At 43.2% G+C, this 16,268-nt stretch overlaps 1 protein-coding gene across 5 annotated transcripts in view; it reads left to right on the forward strand.

The window, feature by feature from the left end:
* Nucleotides 1-16,268, forward strand: part of LOC138818163 (synphilin-1-like) — a 131,868-nt gene that overhangs the window by 57,827 nt on the left and 57,773 nt on the right. For all 5 annotated transcript variants that reach the window (XM_070009101.1, XM_070009098.1, XM_070009100.1 and 2 more), the window contains exon 2: nucleotides 11,429-11,531. In XM_070009101.1, coding sequence (XP_069865202.1) covers nucleotides 11,475-11,531 — 57 coding nt within the window. In that variant the 5' untranslated portion in view covers nucleotides 11,429-11,474. The remainder of the gene's footprint in view (nucleotides 1-11,428; nucleotides 11,532-16,268) is intronic.

Below are 16,268 nucleotides of genomic sequence, written 5' to 3' on the forward strand. Positions count from 1 at the left end.
ATAATACCAAGCTTTTTAATGTAGACATTCTAAGCATAGTATGGATAGGAACTCAACAGCACTATATTAAGCAATTTATTCAATGTATTGCTTGGGGAAAAAAGCCAACATATTGTTGAAACTGAGGACAGTGCTTCCTAGGTAAATTCCTCAAGATGCCTTGAACTGTCTTGTGTTCTCATCATTTGTTTTTCTTGATACGTGTCCACAGGTATCAGAGGTGCATTCAATAGGTGTGACGTGTTCAGTGTTTGCCATTTTAATCCTAGCACATCAGATAAGTTGGAAGCACATTTTGCTCAACTGCTTTCCTCTCAGTGTCTTTAGCAAATTTGGACTAGATAAGAGCATTAAAATATTTCCACTTGCTAAATTGTACTCTGTGTGTATGCATAGATGTGCAGATATTTGGTTACTACAGACCCGTAGTCCACTGAAATTGCCTAATCACCTACATGTATATCAAGTAATAAATAAATAAAAAGTACATTTATTTGATAGAGAACTTATTACTTGTTTTGGCTATCACATTGTATATTCACAAATTATTTTAAAAATTATAAATTCTTACAATAACTTGGTTTCTGGTTAAATTTAATTTAAAAAAGCACATTATAATTCTAATGAAAAACACATAGCCAGGTTATTTTTCACAATCTATTACCTTTCGGACTGCTTTGGATATAGTGAATAATTATTTTAAGTATCTATGCATACATTTATATATGCATTGAATTTTAGCCTAATTCTTATCACACTCTTGTATCTTTTCAATGTCCTTCTACAGTAATAAACCCGGGATTGATTATACCATAAACCTAGTGAATAGCTCTCTTGAAATTGACATCCTTGCTTTCAAAACGCTGTATCAAAAATTATAAATCTGGATCTCATTTATAGAAAAGATTTAGAATATCCTTGTTACCATGAAGTACTGCAGAGAAAGGGAAACTTACAATAACTTAATCTCAAATTCTGTAGGGTTTTGTGAGCCAACGTCTGCCCCTTATACAGTAAAGGGAATGAAAGGAGAAGAGGAAAACAAAAACAGACTTAAGGCCTTCTGAGATTTCCGGGTGGTCTTCATGGGAAAAGCTCAGCCCTGTCCGTGGAGGCAGTTTAATCAGAAGGGCAGTAGGCATGGATCCTGTATAATGAAGTTAACATCTGGGTTCAGAGGATGTGGGGAAGAGGTTGCCGTCATTTCATTAGATGCAGCTGTAACCAGAGCGGGACTAGCCATTGATCTTAGGTAGTGGTCCAGAAGAATCGGCGCTCAGGAACTTCTTAGAAATGCTGAATCTTGGATCCCACCTGAGACCTGTTGAATCAGAAACTCCAAGTTGAGCCCAGAAATCTGTTTTAATGAGCCTTCTGAGTGAGTCGCATGCACAGTGAAGTTTGAGAACCACTAGTGGAGGGTTGGTCCAAAGTTTATTCCCCATAAATGATCAAAATAAAGCCAGGATAACTGACTCAAGATGTTGTGTCCAGTGTGCTCTGTGCCTCTTGCTGCAATGTCTGCTTCTCTCAAAAATGGCAATCAGGATCGCCATCTGTGTTCCATACATTCTCAACAACAATTACCCAACAAATAAATCTACTCCAGAAATGAACTAACTTGTTCAAAATCAGGAATAAAGCATTGACCACTTCAGGTGAGCCAAAAATTTGGAACTTGTATTTGGATAGGTTCCTTGTACGTAACCAAGGATCCATTCCCAGAGTGTCCCTTAGCTCCTTTTCAGAAGCCAGAGCAAGACACAGAGTTGGCTGATGTTCATGTTCAGCCTCTCGGTACTAGAAGCGTTTCCCTTTCCCTTTCCAGGTTTTTTCCTTTTGTTTGGAGCTCATTAGCTCATAGTTTTGTCCTTGTGGAATTGATAGGACATATGCTCACTGAATGAACAATGTTCTCTTTTAAAAATGACTTGCATGAATTGTTGCTCAACTCTTTTTTTTCCCCTTCTCCTTAACCTCTGTGTCTCATTCAAGTTTCTGATGGGAATCTACACAGCAGATGAATGAGGCTAAGGGAGCATCAAAAGAGATGGGCCCAGGTAGGTTTCTGGAGAGGAGGAAAAGGGAGTCAGGCCTGAGGTAAGGGCCTTGCAGAACTCTGGACTTCTTGGCCATCTAGCCCGCCTTCCCAGTGCAGTGTTTGTGTTCCTCAGAGGGCACCTCCAGGCTTCAGGCTGAATAATGTCTTGCTGAGATTGTTTGGAGTTGGAAAGCATCCTATCCTATTAAGCCCATTTAGAATAGCATTATAAAGAAGTATTTTCTGCGACTGACATCTCTGAAAGTTTCTCCAAGAACTGTCCTTGAAGTTTCATCCTGATGTGCTGCGTCTTGAGATTCTTGAGAGAAAATAGAGGTTGGTCTTTCTTCAAGTTAGATATTTCCTTAGCAGTGCTACAAAAGACAAGAGTTCCCAGCTGTTGGATATCTTGGCTTCCTTACTCTGTCTTAGTACAGTCCAGGTGTCCTTCCTAAGAAATGGCACCCAGAACTAAACACAGTCGAAGTTTGTTTTATATTGTGTGTGTTTGTTTCTGTGTGTTTTTTCTGACTTTACATTTTTTATCTTCTCTTGGACAGCTGCTGTGAGCATGGATTCTTTCTTTCAAAAACATTTAACTGTTAAACTCATCTCTTAAATCACACATAGACACAAAGACAGATTAAAAGTATTAAAAAAAAACAACAACCACCCTAGGTCTGAATTCTACGATTTTTTCCAAGCTGTAAAGTTCTAATGTAACGTAAGTTCATTCTGATGTCTGAATGCATGAAATGACCCCCAGATCCTTTAGAAAGATTTAAAACTAAAAATTGGGGCTCAAAACTAAGGAACAGCCCTTAAGAGGGACCTGTTCCTAGCAGGGTCCTACTATATAGTAGGGTCCTACTATAGTGCTTTGTTCACTGCCTTTTAAATAAGACATAAGAAAAACTGATCATAGTCCAATTTATTCTTGAAGATGAGCTATTATGCCAACTGACTATAGAGTATACTTTTCAAGGATTGATCCAAAAAAATGTATGGATCAGGTAGTTGGGAACATGAACATCAATACATTTTCCTTTAATGATGGTGATCATGTCTACATTTCTTGCTGGGAAGAATAATTTGTCTGGAGTTTTGCTATGTGAATACCCAAAGCAATAAACTCAGAGATGATACTATCCATGGATCTCTGATGTAAATGGGTTAAAGACAATTTCATACTTTGGAGCAGTCTGAGGTGAAACAGAACAGCTGTACACTATTAGCAGGAAATGATTTGTGTGTAGTGGCTTAGTTGCCACTTATTAGTAAACAATCTTGACCACAGTATTACTGTATTAAGTAGTATGGACATACATGCACTACCATGAGTGATGCATACCTTCTGTCCCCCTCACAAAGTTCTAATAAAATCAGATTAAATATATCAAAGACGATTTGAAAAAAGAAAACATTAATACAGATACACAATTACTTTGCCAATGCCGTTTTGACCAACTGAAATAAAGATACTAGCTACAGGTCTGTGGTTCTCGTCTGTAATTCTAGCTTCTCTGCAGGCTGAGATCTGTGAATCAAAGTTAAAAGGCAGACTGGGCAGAGACTCTTGTCTCCAATTTATCAGTAAAAGCTAGAAATGGAGATGTAGTTCAATTGGTAGAGTGTCCGCTTTGAGAAAAAAAAAAGATACTGAAATTAAAGTAAAAAGTTCTGGTGATATGTCTACCAGGCAAAGCTTTGGTTTCTGTAGCTGCATCATGGAGTGTATGAAGAGATTTGTCTCCTAGGGTCTTTGTGAGTCCAAATGAGTGTGTAAGTGTATATTAAAGCCCCAAGTCCCACATACTGTGATTTCTTCAGATTTTTCTGATCTTTTTATCTACTGCCAGGAAGAAACGTATCCCTTCTCCTGAGCTGCAAACAGGCTTATCATATTTCATTGAAGTCTCCTGTTTTAGATAAAATATTCACTTGTATTTTTCCCAAACATCCTAGAAAACTTGTTATGATAAACAAATGTGCTCTGGTTACACTCTGGCTTCAGAAATAATCTGTCTTTTTTTGTGGTTTTGGGGTGCCAGTCCTGGGGCTTGAACTGAAGGCTTGGGCACTGTCCCTGAGTTTTGTGCTCAAGGCTAGCCCTCTACCACTTGAGCCACAGCTCAACATTCTGATTTTTGGTGGCTAATTGTAGATAAGAGTCTCATGGACTTTGCTGGCTTTGAGCCGTGATCCTCAGATCTCAGTCTGTTGAGTAACTAGGATTACAGGTGGGGGCCACTGGTGCCTGGCTTGGAAATGCTCTCTTGATCACCCTGCTCTGTCATTCATCCTAGCCCTTACCCTTCAAAATACAGCAGTAGATGCTGAATCAGTCGTGTGCATGCGTGCGTGTGTGTGTGTGTGTGTGTGTGTGTGCGTGCATGTATGCGTGCGTGCATGCGTGTGTGTGAAATCCTCCAGATTTTCCCCTCCAGGGCTTTGAGCATGCTGCGAGTGCTCCTGGAACCTGGCTTCCTGCTCTGTGACCCGCTTGCCACTCACACGTGCCTCCTTCAGCTCTCCTTCACCAGGCCCACGGGCCACATCTCCACGGCCTACACTGGGTGTGTGGGGTCCTGTGTATTGAAGTCTTAGCTTGGCTTCTAGCTGGTCACCTTGGAAGCACATGAAGGTTTTATTCAGCACGCCCCTCCAGCCTGTTCTGTGAGTCAGGAAGTGGAAAAGCTCCACGGAGCTGGGCTGTCTCCATCTTCTTCCCTTATGCACACTCCCTGGCTTTCCTCCAGTTGCCTTTCTCGTGTAGAAATTTCTGGCCCCTCTCGTTTTTCTGCTTCAAGGCTAGGCATTTAGCAGCTGCCGTCTTCTGGCCACTGTTGAGTCAAACAGCCAAAGGAACGGAATCCAACATTTGGAATGAGTTGCTTCCTTGCCAACCAAGCTACCAGGGACGACATTTCCACCCCAGCCTTCCAATTCTTGGTTCGTAATTTCTTTTGAGTTCTTAGGTTGAAGCAAACCCAGCATCCCTTTCAGACTGAACATGTGTCGCAGTGTAAATGTGGCGCTGGTGTGTGGAGGCAGAAGGTGTGGGAAGTGACTGGGGTTACCCCACCAAGTGTTGGTGAATTAAAGACGACAGCAGTAAGTTGGGATGCAAATCAGTTGAAGTTACCTCATCACCAGACTTACTCTGCTCATGCATTTTGACAGGCTCAGCTTATTTTTAATTATTGGGCTTCATAGAATACTGGTAAATGCAAGAAGAGTGACTTTGGCAGGAAAAGAGAAGTGTGTGTAACGTTAGCTTTTAGAATCAGTCCATACTGACTCCTTGTAAAAACAGAGTGAGGCAATACGTTTTAAGAGAATTTCAGCAGAGCAACGAATGTGGTATGTGACTATAGACACAAATCAATGAGCCTTTTATGACCCCAGCACGCTAGAATGTGTACATTAAAGGGAGGGTAGCTGCCGAAAGAGATTCTGTTGGCTACCCCAGGCATTTTCCAGTGATCTTGCCAGATTTTTTGAAGTCTTTATTTGGAATGATTTTTTTCACAGTCTGTTTTCAAGTTACAACCCAAAGACAAATTTAAATAGCACTTACAAATCATCATAGAAGGGTGAAGCTATTTTTCAGACTATAATCCTTGGAAAAAAAAAAAACTGTGCCTGTCCTGGGGCTTGAACTCAGGGCTTTGTGCTTTTGCTTGGCTTCTTTGCTCAAGACTGGTGCTCTACCATGTGAGCCAAACCTCCACTCTAGCTTTTGGCTGGGTTATTGGAAACGAGTCTCTTGATTTGTCTGCCTGGCCTGGCTTCGATCAATGATCCTCAGGTCTTAGCCTTTTGTGTTAAGCCACCAGCACCTGACAAAAACATAGTACTTTTTGTTAACCTGTTTGACCCTGATTTACTTTGAGCTGTTTCTCAATTGAGTTTTCCCTTGAAGGAAGCCAGGATCCATATGTGAAGACATTCGTGCAGAGGTGTACAGCATTAGCAGGTGTACAGCATTACCCCTCTCGAGAGAGGACTTGTGCACTTGGCAGACTCCGGGTCTGTTGCTTTCGCCTTCATTTTAATCTTTTCAAGCCAAGCATCAGTGTGAAGCTGGGATAAGCTTTCTTCCAGAGCCTTGGGCTATCCAAAGCAACATCACACCTGCGCCTAGCACACAGGTGCCAGACGCCTGGCTTGTGTTCCACATGCTAATATTCGTCTTTCTCTCCCTATCATTCTTCCTACCCAAGTCAGGAGAGTTAGACTAGTAAAACAGGCTTCCTTTACCTTTCTCCTGTCTTTTACCTCTTGCTCAACTTGAATCTTCTTTCTTCACTTCAAAAAGAAATTGTAACACATAACAGACCTATCACTTAACCGAATGACACATTAAACGAGCCAGTGCAGGGGAGAAAAAGAGTAAAAGCCCAGATAAGCTTGAAATCACACGATTTCAGTCAGTCGCCTACAATGGGCAGGTCGTGAGAAGACTTTGACAAAGAAGAGTTGCAGTGCAGACGAAAGCCTCAGGACAGCTCCCAGAACCTGGACACAGCCTTTAGCGGTGAGGCCGAGGGCCGGGGATGGGATCAACATCCACATGATCAGGTCTTGAGCCCTGAAATCCCACTTTCTGGACTGTAGGCTGACGCATCCCGTTCTGGGAGCTGGAATGGGATTGACCCACTCTTGGCCTGAGATGGGGAGGCCCTTTCCTCTCAAGTGGGGGGCTTTGGGGCTTGTTCCCAGGCTCTGACTTCCTCCCTCCACACAGCAGGGCAGTGGTACCATGTCACAGCAGAGCAAGACCATCCCCCCCCCCCCCCGCTGTAAAGCAAAGGGGACGTAATCCTCACCTCATAATATTTCATTGTGTTTATAAAGGCTTTTTTTTTCTTCTAGTCCTAAGAGATTTTAAAAAAATGAAGATAACCTAGACGCACAAAATTGTGACATTTGTAAGACGTTTTTATTTTGTTGTTCTTGTGTTATGAGAATGGAAAATGAACTTGAGATACATTCGATCTCTGAAGACAAACGAAATCCATGTTTTGAGCAGGGGACACCGATTAAACACGGGTAGGACTGATGTTATCCATGTAGAGGTAGTACTGATTGTTTCACACTGAATGCCTTCCAAGAGTCAACTGCTCAGTGCCCCGGCTCAGCAGTAGGACTGGGGTCCCTAGCACAGGGGCAGATGCTTACTGGACAGGTAGGAACGGCTGCCACACAGCCCTACCCATCTGCTGTCGGATGAAGACGTTGCCAGAACGACGGATATTTCTTCAAGCAAAGCCAGAGATTGAGACTTCTGTGTCTACACGTTGGCAACTGATTTGACTTTGAAACTACGACTAAGGCCAAAGTAATCACATCTGTGGGCCAGACTCAGCCCGTGGATCTCCAGTGTGTGCCTGGCATAGCTGGACTTGGGTAGAACGCAGGTGTCATCCACTGAAGGAGGGGATTCCTTGGTTTCCACTGCAGATTGATGGGCGGTTACAGAAGAGCAACAAGAGAAAAATGACCAAAGTTCAGTCTGGCTTCCTCCTGCTGTGGATGCTCTGCAGCAGCTGCCCTACCCCGACCTCCTCCTCCGCCTGTCACCCTTGCTGCTGGGAGGGGAGGCCCCGCCGGGCCAGGTGCCCAGCGGAAGGGCAGATGCGAAGGGGAGGTGTAGTAATGACCACAGAGACGACTGAGGATTGGCTCTTCGTTGTAAAGCACCAGCTGGAAATGTAGCCAGAGCTGGTGAACCGTGGGGACTTCTTTACTCGGCGACAATGTAAACACCGTGAAAATGACACCTTGAAAGGGAGAGGCATTGAAGCCAGACACAAGAGCCATGCTAGAGACGGGAAAATAAAACCACCTTAAAGCAGATGGCTGTCTACCAAAGCCTACAAGGGAGTAATGGAAAGTTCCAGATGCCAGAAGACCTTAGTTTGAGACTGGTTCATCTGACCGATGCAGACATGAGCAGTGGCTGACGTCGTTCTCATTGACCCCAAGGAGTAATACAAAGGCTTTCTACTTTGTTGTCTTGATCTAATACCCCTCTGGCTAGGTTCTGTTAAGCATGGCTTCACTGCAGTGAATATTGCCCTCTCTATTTTCAGAGCATCTCAAATAGGGATTCGATGATTGATTTGATAGTTAGGAAACATTCACCTACACTTGGTCTTCGTATATATTTCAAGATTCACTTATTCCCCAACTCCAGCCTAGGTTTTGTGGATGTCGTCTGCCTTAAAATTCCATGTTCCTTGTGATTCTGAATGCATCACTTACTCTTTTTTTTTTTTTTGTGGGTTGTGGGAGTTGAACTCTGGGCCTGGGCACTGTCCCTATGCTCTTCAGCTCAAGGTGGGCGCTCTACTGCTTGAGCCACAGCGCCACTTCTGGTTTTCTAGTGGTTTACTGGAGATAACAGTCTCACAGACTTTCCTGCCCAGGCTGGCTTTGAACTGTGATCCTCAGATCTCAGCCTCCTGAGTAGCTAGGATGGCAGGCGTGAGCCACAGGTGCCTGGCTACTTACTCCTTTTTTGCTTTTGCTTTCTTTCAGCTCCAAAAGAATAAACTTACAAAAACAGAGAACAATCTACTTAATTTAATTGTCTGTTTTCTCTTTCCCACAGGCACATATCATTGTTGCATAATTATAATTATAGTAGGCAAAGAGCCTATCCAAGAAAGGATTAGGATGCTACTTCTGTGCTCTTTGTCTGGGTCTGCAACCCTCCCAACACCCTGCATCATTTTGGGCTGTTAACCAAGCCCAGGAGATAGTCTGTAGATCAGCTCACCACAGGAGATGGGTTCGGTGAAAAGAAGTTGGGTTGGAAGTCAATCTGTTAATTGAAGAACTAGAATCCAAACAATATGTATTGTCTCTGAATCCATCAGACTGAGATAAAGTTCTGTTGAATAGTTTACAAGAATGAATGTGTATGTGAGGTTTAGAGAGAAAGTAACTCTGTGTGTGTGTGTGTGTGTGTGTGTGTGTGTGTGTGTGTGCATGTACATACACGCGCACGTGTGTGGTCCTGGGACTTGAACTCAGAGCACTGTTCCTGGGCTTTTGCACTTAAGGCTAGCACTCTACCACTTGGGCCACAGCTCCACTTTCAACTTTTTGGTGGTGAATTACAGATAAGATACGAGAGTCTCATGGACTTTCCTGCCAGGGCTGACCTCAAACTGCAATCCTCAGATCTTAGCCTCCTGAGGAGGATTACAGTGCATCATACCTGTAATCTAGCTCCTCAGGTGACAAACATCTGAGGATTGAAGCTCAAAACTAGGCTGTGAAAGCAAATAAGAGAACCTTATCTCCAAAGAACTAGGAAAATGCTGGAAAAGCTGAAGTGGCTTAAGTGACAGAGCACCAGCCTTGAGTGACAAGACAAGGCTTTGACTTAAAGCTCCAGGAGTGGCATTAAGAAAAAAGTTTTTGCACATATAAAATGATTTTCTTCCTCCTCCTCCTCCTCCTTCTTCCTCTTCTTCTTCTTCTTCTTTGTCAGTCATGGGGCTTGAACTCTGGGCCTGGGTGCTGTTCCTGAGCTCTTCAGCTCAAGGCTGCTGCTCATCTACTTAAGTCACAGTGCCAATTCTGGTTTTCTGGTGGTTAATTGGAGATAAGAGTCTCATGGATTGGGCTGGCTTTGAACCACGATCCTTAGATCTCAGCCTCCTGAGTAACTAGGATTACAAGCGTGAGCCACCAGTGCCCAGCGATTTTCCTCTTTTAAAACTTACTGTGAATTAATTCAGCAGTGATACTCACTAGACACTATGTTAGAAACAAAGACTATAACTTCGGGGGAGGGGTTTGGTAGGCAAAAGTTGGTAGAAAATCAGGGAAGAAGTAGCACTGTTCACAAAGAAATGTACTCATTACCTGACCTATGTAACTGTAATCCTTCTGTACATCACTTCTGCAGTAAACAGAAATAAAGGAAAACTTAACATGATTTCAGAAGAGCTTTATTGATGTATCACAAATGACAAATGTCATTTGAGCTTGGAGAGACAACGTCATGGTTTCTTGGATGGACTTTCTAAGACTGTAAAAGTAATATGTACCTCTGTGAGGGGAAGGAGAGGAAGGATAACAAATGAAATTAGGTGATAGATTCCAGGATGATACGTTTTTCTGTTCATCAACATTCTGCCATTTTGTGGCTTAAAATGAGGCACAGCTCAAGATAGAAAAGCAATGCGTTTAGCCTGAGAGCGTCCCTCACCGCTCTCGCTCTTACATCAGGAAGCCTGTTTCCATCAGTCTGAATGTCATTTCATCTTCCAGTGATGTCTCTTCTCTGTTCAGCAAGGTTACAGAACCACAGTAGGGCAAAGTCAGCTTCAGAAACTCAGGCAGGTTGCATAAGACAGTTTTTATAATAAGAAAGACTTGTTGCAGGAAATGGGCTGTCCAGAGGATAATTACACCCCAAGGTGCTGCCTGGAGAAAGATAGCCCTGTTCTTAGCTCTGTCGGTGAGGCTGGCCTGCCCACGGGCATAAAGTGATGGAGATGAAGGAGGAGGAGGCATTTACCACCAGAATGTGCTTAAGGGATTACCACAGGGAGTCTTGAGGCAAGTGCTAACTGAGGATCTGTGGACCAGTCACATAGCACCGATGACAGAGGTGATTGTGCTCAGCTCTGGTGGCTCACACCTGTAATCCAAGCTTCTCAGGAGGCTGAGATCTGCCAGCCTGGGCAGAAAAGTCCACGGGACTTGTATCTCCGGTTCACTACCAAAAAGCTGGAAGTGGAGCTATGGCCCATCAGTGACGAGCAGAAGAGCTAAGGGACAGCTCCAAGTCCCGAAATCTAGTTCCAGAACAAGCAAGCACGCGCGCGCGCACACACACACAGTATGTGTGAGTGATTAAAGTACTATGGTTCAAATATTTAAATATGGACTTAGACCCACCTCTCCACCTCTCCTCTCTTTCTCCCAAGCTGTTACCTTGATTCGTTGATATGTTTTGTACCTACCTGCAGGGTACTATGGAGATCTAGTATGCACAAAACCCAAGGATATGCCCACAGTGTCCTATGATTTCTCGGCTGTCTCCCATTCTCTGAAGCCTAAACTTTTACCCAAAGTGTGATGAAAGCCGTGTATGGGCTGCAGTATTTGTCATGAGGGGAAATTCTTATCCAAGTTTCTACTATGGCAAAGACAAGCAGAGACACAGATCAAGTAAAGCAGAGAATTACGGGGGCAGAGCTGTGCTTCTGGAAGCCCCCGGCTAGGGGCTTTGGAGAGAGGAAATGTTCTCCCATGCAACACCACCATCATTTTCTGTTTTGTTTGTCTGTGTACAGGGAATATTTCTAATTTTAAACAGTTAACCTTTTTGCCTTTCTTTTCTTCTTCTGTCTTGTCTAGGAAATTATAAGCATTTAATCTTACCCAAAATGTGCAAAGAAGAATAATGGAAGCCCCTGAATACCTTGATTTGGATGAAATTGACTTCAGTGATGACATATCTGTAAGTATTACTGATTACGAGCAATGTTTTGGGAGCGCTTCTGCCTTTGTCCTTGTGCTGGTTTTGCTTTTGTACTGTATATCCAAACCCTTCAAACTACATTTATGACTTCAAACTGAGAGTGATGCTGTGCTTCACAGGGTGGTTTGTGGGTCTCTGAGCCAAGAACTGAATGCCGCTTGATTGTCTGTGACCTGGGGAGAACAAGGCCATGCTGAGTCTCCCATTCCTAATAGTTCCAGGGTGCCAGAATGACTGATTCTGGCCTAGATCTGATGTATGCACACAATCACCCCTATTTTTTTTTTAATACGGTTGCTGCTCTACAGTAACCAGTAGTCTCTCCATTTAAAAGAACAGACTGAAGCCAACTTGGCATTTTTATTCATCAATAACAACTAAAGGGAACTTATCCAATCACTTTGGCTGGCATATTGCGGAAGAATGATGCATTGATCCCCGCTGACTGGCTGACCTCTGAAGTCTTGTCTAATTCTGCAATTCCGGGCCGAGTGGTCTCTGAGCTCCCGTAAGGCTCAGAGCTGCTATGTCCGGGTTCACTTACAGCCCTCTCAGAGTGCATTTCTCTGTGTTCCTTGCTTAGAGCTTCATGTGATTGATCCTGTTGCCCCAGCAACAGTTCTGCTGGTATCTAGCACTCTAGCAACACTGGCCTCTCACTAAATACCTACGTAACTTTTCTTCCTGGAAGCTCACAGTTCCTGGCCTCATCCTCTCCTGGTCTCTCAGGGCCTACAGCTTTTGTGTCAGGACTGTAAAATGGCCCCCAAACAATGAGCTGAATCACTCTAGAAGCAGTTTTGTACCTCTCCTCCTCACCTGGACATAAACTATGTATATTAAACCTGAAGTTAGATTACTGAGATAGTGTGGACGAATCTCCTGCTTTGTATAATCTTGGATGAGCTTTTTTTTTTTGTACTAGACACATGTAAGTTCACCCTCTCATCTTCCCAACAATTTTTCCTTGTCCTCCTTCAGACTAATGTCAGGTGAGGCTCTTGCTTTGCATGAGGTCTGTCTGTCTGTCTCTCCGTCATTCTGCTTTACTTGTGAAAGGATTCAGAGCACTGCCCCTGCCCCTCGCTTGTTTTGGTTTCAGTGGAGACAGGCCAAGGCAGTGGGTGGCGGTGTGGGGTTCATGGAAGGGATGGAAGGTGTGGAAAGGGAAACTTGGGTTGTGAGGGGAGTAGGGGGTCTCCGAGGATTGAGGACAAGGTTGGGTCTGGAAAACACAGCCTTGAAGGCACTGCCTGGGTTCTTTGCTTGTTCTGATCTTCGCTGGCTGGATGATTTGGGGCAAGCGCATTAACTGTACCTCTCTGAGATACTCACCTAGTCTTTAAGACTGTTTGGAGGATTGAGTGAAGTAATAACATATGTGAAACACTTAGCTTGGCACACAGTAAGTTACTCTTCAGAATGGTAGCTTTTGTTATCATTTCAATGGATAATATAATAATATTTATATGACCATTGGTGAAGAAAGAACTCAAGGGAAAAGACCAGGCATAATGTCAAGATTTTTTTTAGTATAACAGAGCAGTTGTATTTGCAAAAGTATCAGCTGGCAGCAGCCCATAATTTTGATGAATTAGGAAGCTCTACTGGAGAGATAAAAATATGTTAAGCAATAACCGGAGCTATTTAGCAAATTAGGCACAGAATTATGCAAGAGCTGAGCTTCTACATTTTGACCTCTCTGAAGCCTAAGTAAGGATGTTCATCTGTAAGACTATAACTGCACTCAAACTGTAAATAGGTTTCTGTTGTCTGGATTTTTAACTTGCATCATGATCAGGTTTTAAATCACATAGAATTGATAAAAACAATAATAATGGTTAACATCTGTTGAGCATGTGCTATAGGCTGGATATTATCTGCCCATTTGACAGATGGGCAGGCTGAAGCAGGACACCTTAGATAAATAGTCAAGGGTCAGCCAGCCAGTCGGAACACTCACCTCCAGAACAATTCGCATTGCTGCGATCCTTGACCGCGCCTCCAAGATGAATGTAGATCATCGCTAGAGTTCCCATCAGGGGTGATTTTGCCTGTCCCCCACCCCTCCTCCAGGAAGGTTTCTACTTAGAGGCATTTTTTAATTGTCATACTAGGAAGGTGCTACTGGCTGCTCACTGGAGGCACCAGAGATGTTTCTAGAACATCCTTCAATGGGCAAGACAGTCCGCCACAGTAAAGAATTGTCTAGCGTTTACTCTAGCATTAAATTCGGATCTTTGTAATGCCCTTGTTTACTTTGACAACCTCTAAGGCATATGGATTGTTTTACCTTAATTCAGTATGATCCAGGTTTAACATCTGAAACATGCCAGGATTCTGCTGCTTTACTTAATGATTTCATGGAGAATAAGTGACCATATCCTCATTAATAGGGGGAAGAGTGTTCTCAACCTGTTTACAAAACCTAGGAGCAATGAATGTTACAGCTGCTCTAAGGACTAAACTGGGGATTATTCAAATGTTAAAACTGAAAAATAAGCTGGTTTTCAGGGTGCGAACTCACTGGTATAAAAGGAAATGCAGTTTCCCATGAACAATGTGCTGTTATTTTTAGGCTTCTGTAGACCTCCCTGTCTGCTGGCACTTTTGTCTCTTTTTTTTCCTGGTTCAGTGGCAGGAGCGGGGAGAACAGAACACATTGCGTTTGAAAAAGATGCTTACAAAACCCATACCTGGGTTTAAAACCCCTCTTTTTACTCTCAAACCCTAGTAGCCTTATTACCTACTTTCATAGTTTTTCCTTCCATCCTCAGCCTGGTTCTTGTCTTAATGAAAGCACAAGCTGTATATTGGTATTTAAAAAAATAGAACTTCTTTTGTCTCCCCGCCCCCCCCTCCAAAATAACCCAGAGGCAACCAAGTTATTGTGAAGTTTTCCAGGCTGGAAAATAATGTGCATTCCTTGCAAAATGCAGAGTTTAACCCTACATTCTTGTAAGCTGCCATCCCAAAGAGCAACGTGTTGTGCAGTTACTACAAGACTGGAGGGGAAAGATGGTGAAACTCAGAAACACGAAGGCCCAGCTGAGGGCTTTTCTATCACTGCAAGTTGGTTCACAGATTTTTCCCTGTGGAATCCAGATCACCTTGTCACTAAAATGCAAAACCCCAAACCCTCTGGGATTCTTGGGAACCATCATGTATTCATTTTATTAAGAAAAGCCAGTTTAGGAAGTGGTGCTGTGGCTCAGGTGGTAGAGCGCTAGCCTTGAGCTGAAGAGCTGAGGGACAGCGCCCAGGTCCAGAGTTCAAGCCCCACAACCAACCAGAAAGAAAGAAAGAAAGAAAGAAAGAAAGAAAGAAAGAAAGAAAGAAAGAAAGAAAGAAAGAAAGAAAGAAAGAAAGAAAGAAAGAAAGAAAGAAAGAAAGAAAGAAAGAAAGAAAGAAAGAAAGAAAGGAAGGAAGGAAAGGAAGGAAGGAAAGAAAGAAAGGAAGGAAAGAAAGAAATAAATAAATTAAAAAAAAAGAAAGGCCAGTTTTGCTGGGTGCAGATGGCTCATACCTATAATCCTAGCTGCTCAGGAGGCTGAGATCTGAGGATCATGGTTTGAAGCCCACGTGGGCAGGAAAGTCTGTGAGGCTCTTATCTTCAGTTAACCAACCAAAAGCTGAAGGTAGAGCTGTGGCTTAACTGGTAAAGCACCAGCCTTGAGTGAAAAAGCTAAACGACAACATTCAGTTTCTGAGTTCAGTTCCCAGTACTGGCAAAAAAAAAAAAAAAACACACACACAAAAACCCCTGACAGGTCACTTTGCTGCTCTTGAATAGTATCATGCACAGGACTGAGTGAACAAAGCGGAGGTGGAGCTGCAGGTCCATGGGACAACTTGGCTCCCAGCTGCCATCCGTGAAGTGCTGGTCATGTCACACGCTGAACTGAACTCGGTTATCCTGTCTCACCTCCACTCTGACAGAGGGGTTCTATGTTCACTCCACTTTACAGAAGAGAAAATCGGGGCTTAGAGGGAAGCACAACTCTCATAAGGTTACAGATAGGTAAGCGCCAGGCTCAGAGCTTGAGTAAAGAACGCTCTGACCACCTCACCTCCCACCAGCCCCAGCTGGCGTGGAAGTGTAATTTGCTTCTTGGCAGTAAGGCTCTGGCTCATTAGAAAGAAATATAGTAAAACCAGATAGAGAAAAGAAAGAGTTAAATCCCAATATTATAACAATAAGCTGGTCAGTTTTTCAAATAAAAACAAGTAAAGTCAACTAAAATGAACTTAAAACTCTTAATTATACTACACCTCAACTTTCTCTTCTGCAATGGTAATAGTCATCTTTACTTATAGCCCCGGACATGACATTAATTGCATCGGTATTACAATGCAGTCACTTTCCAGGGAGCTCTTAAAATCATCAAAAAACTGTGACCAGGTTCTCTCAGATATTAACCATAAACAATATGTCATAAGAAAGAATTTTATTTTTTAAATCATCCTGGAAGATAAGACAAGAAACCAGAACAGAAATCAAATGCGGTTTGATGGTTTGGGGCATAGGGTTGATTCTGATTATGTTCGTCAGTTCCTCCCAGTTGGTGAAAAGTAATTTAACTCAAGCACAGTAGAAGAGATAATTTAAAGTGTGGTCCGCCCGTGTCTGTTCTGGGGAGGGCCACGGGTGCCAACCAAGCGAGTCATCTGCGAGCCCGTAGATGTGGAAGGGAAGAGTGTCCCAGGAAGGGCCTG

Source organism: Dipodomys merriami, unplaced genomic scaffold, assembly GCF_024711535.1.
Source record: "Dipodomys merriami isolate MVZ:Mamm:240054 unplaced genomic scaffold, mDipMer1.0.p SCAF_72, whole genome shotgun sequence".
Classification (NCBI taxonomy): Eukaryota; Metazoa; Chordata; class Mammalia; order Rodentia; family Heteromyidae; genus Dipodomys; species Dipodomys merriami.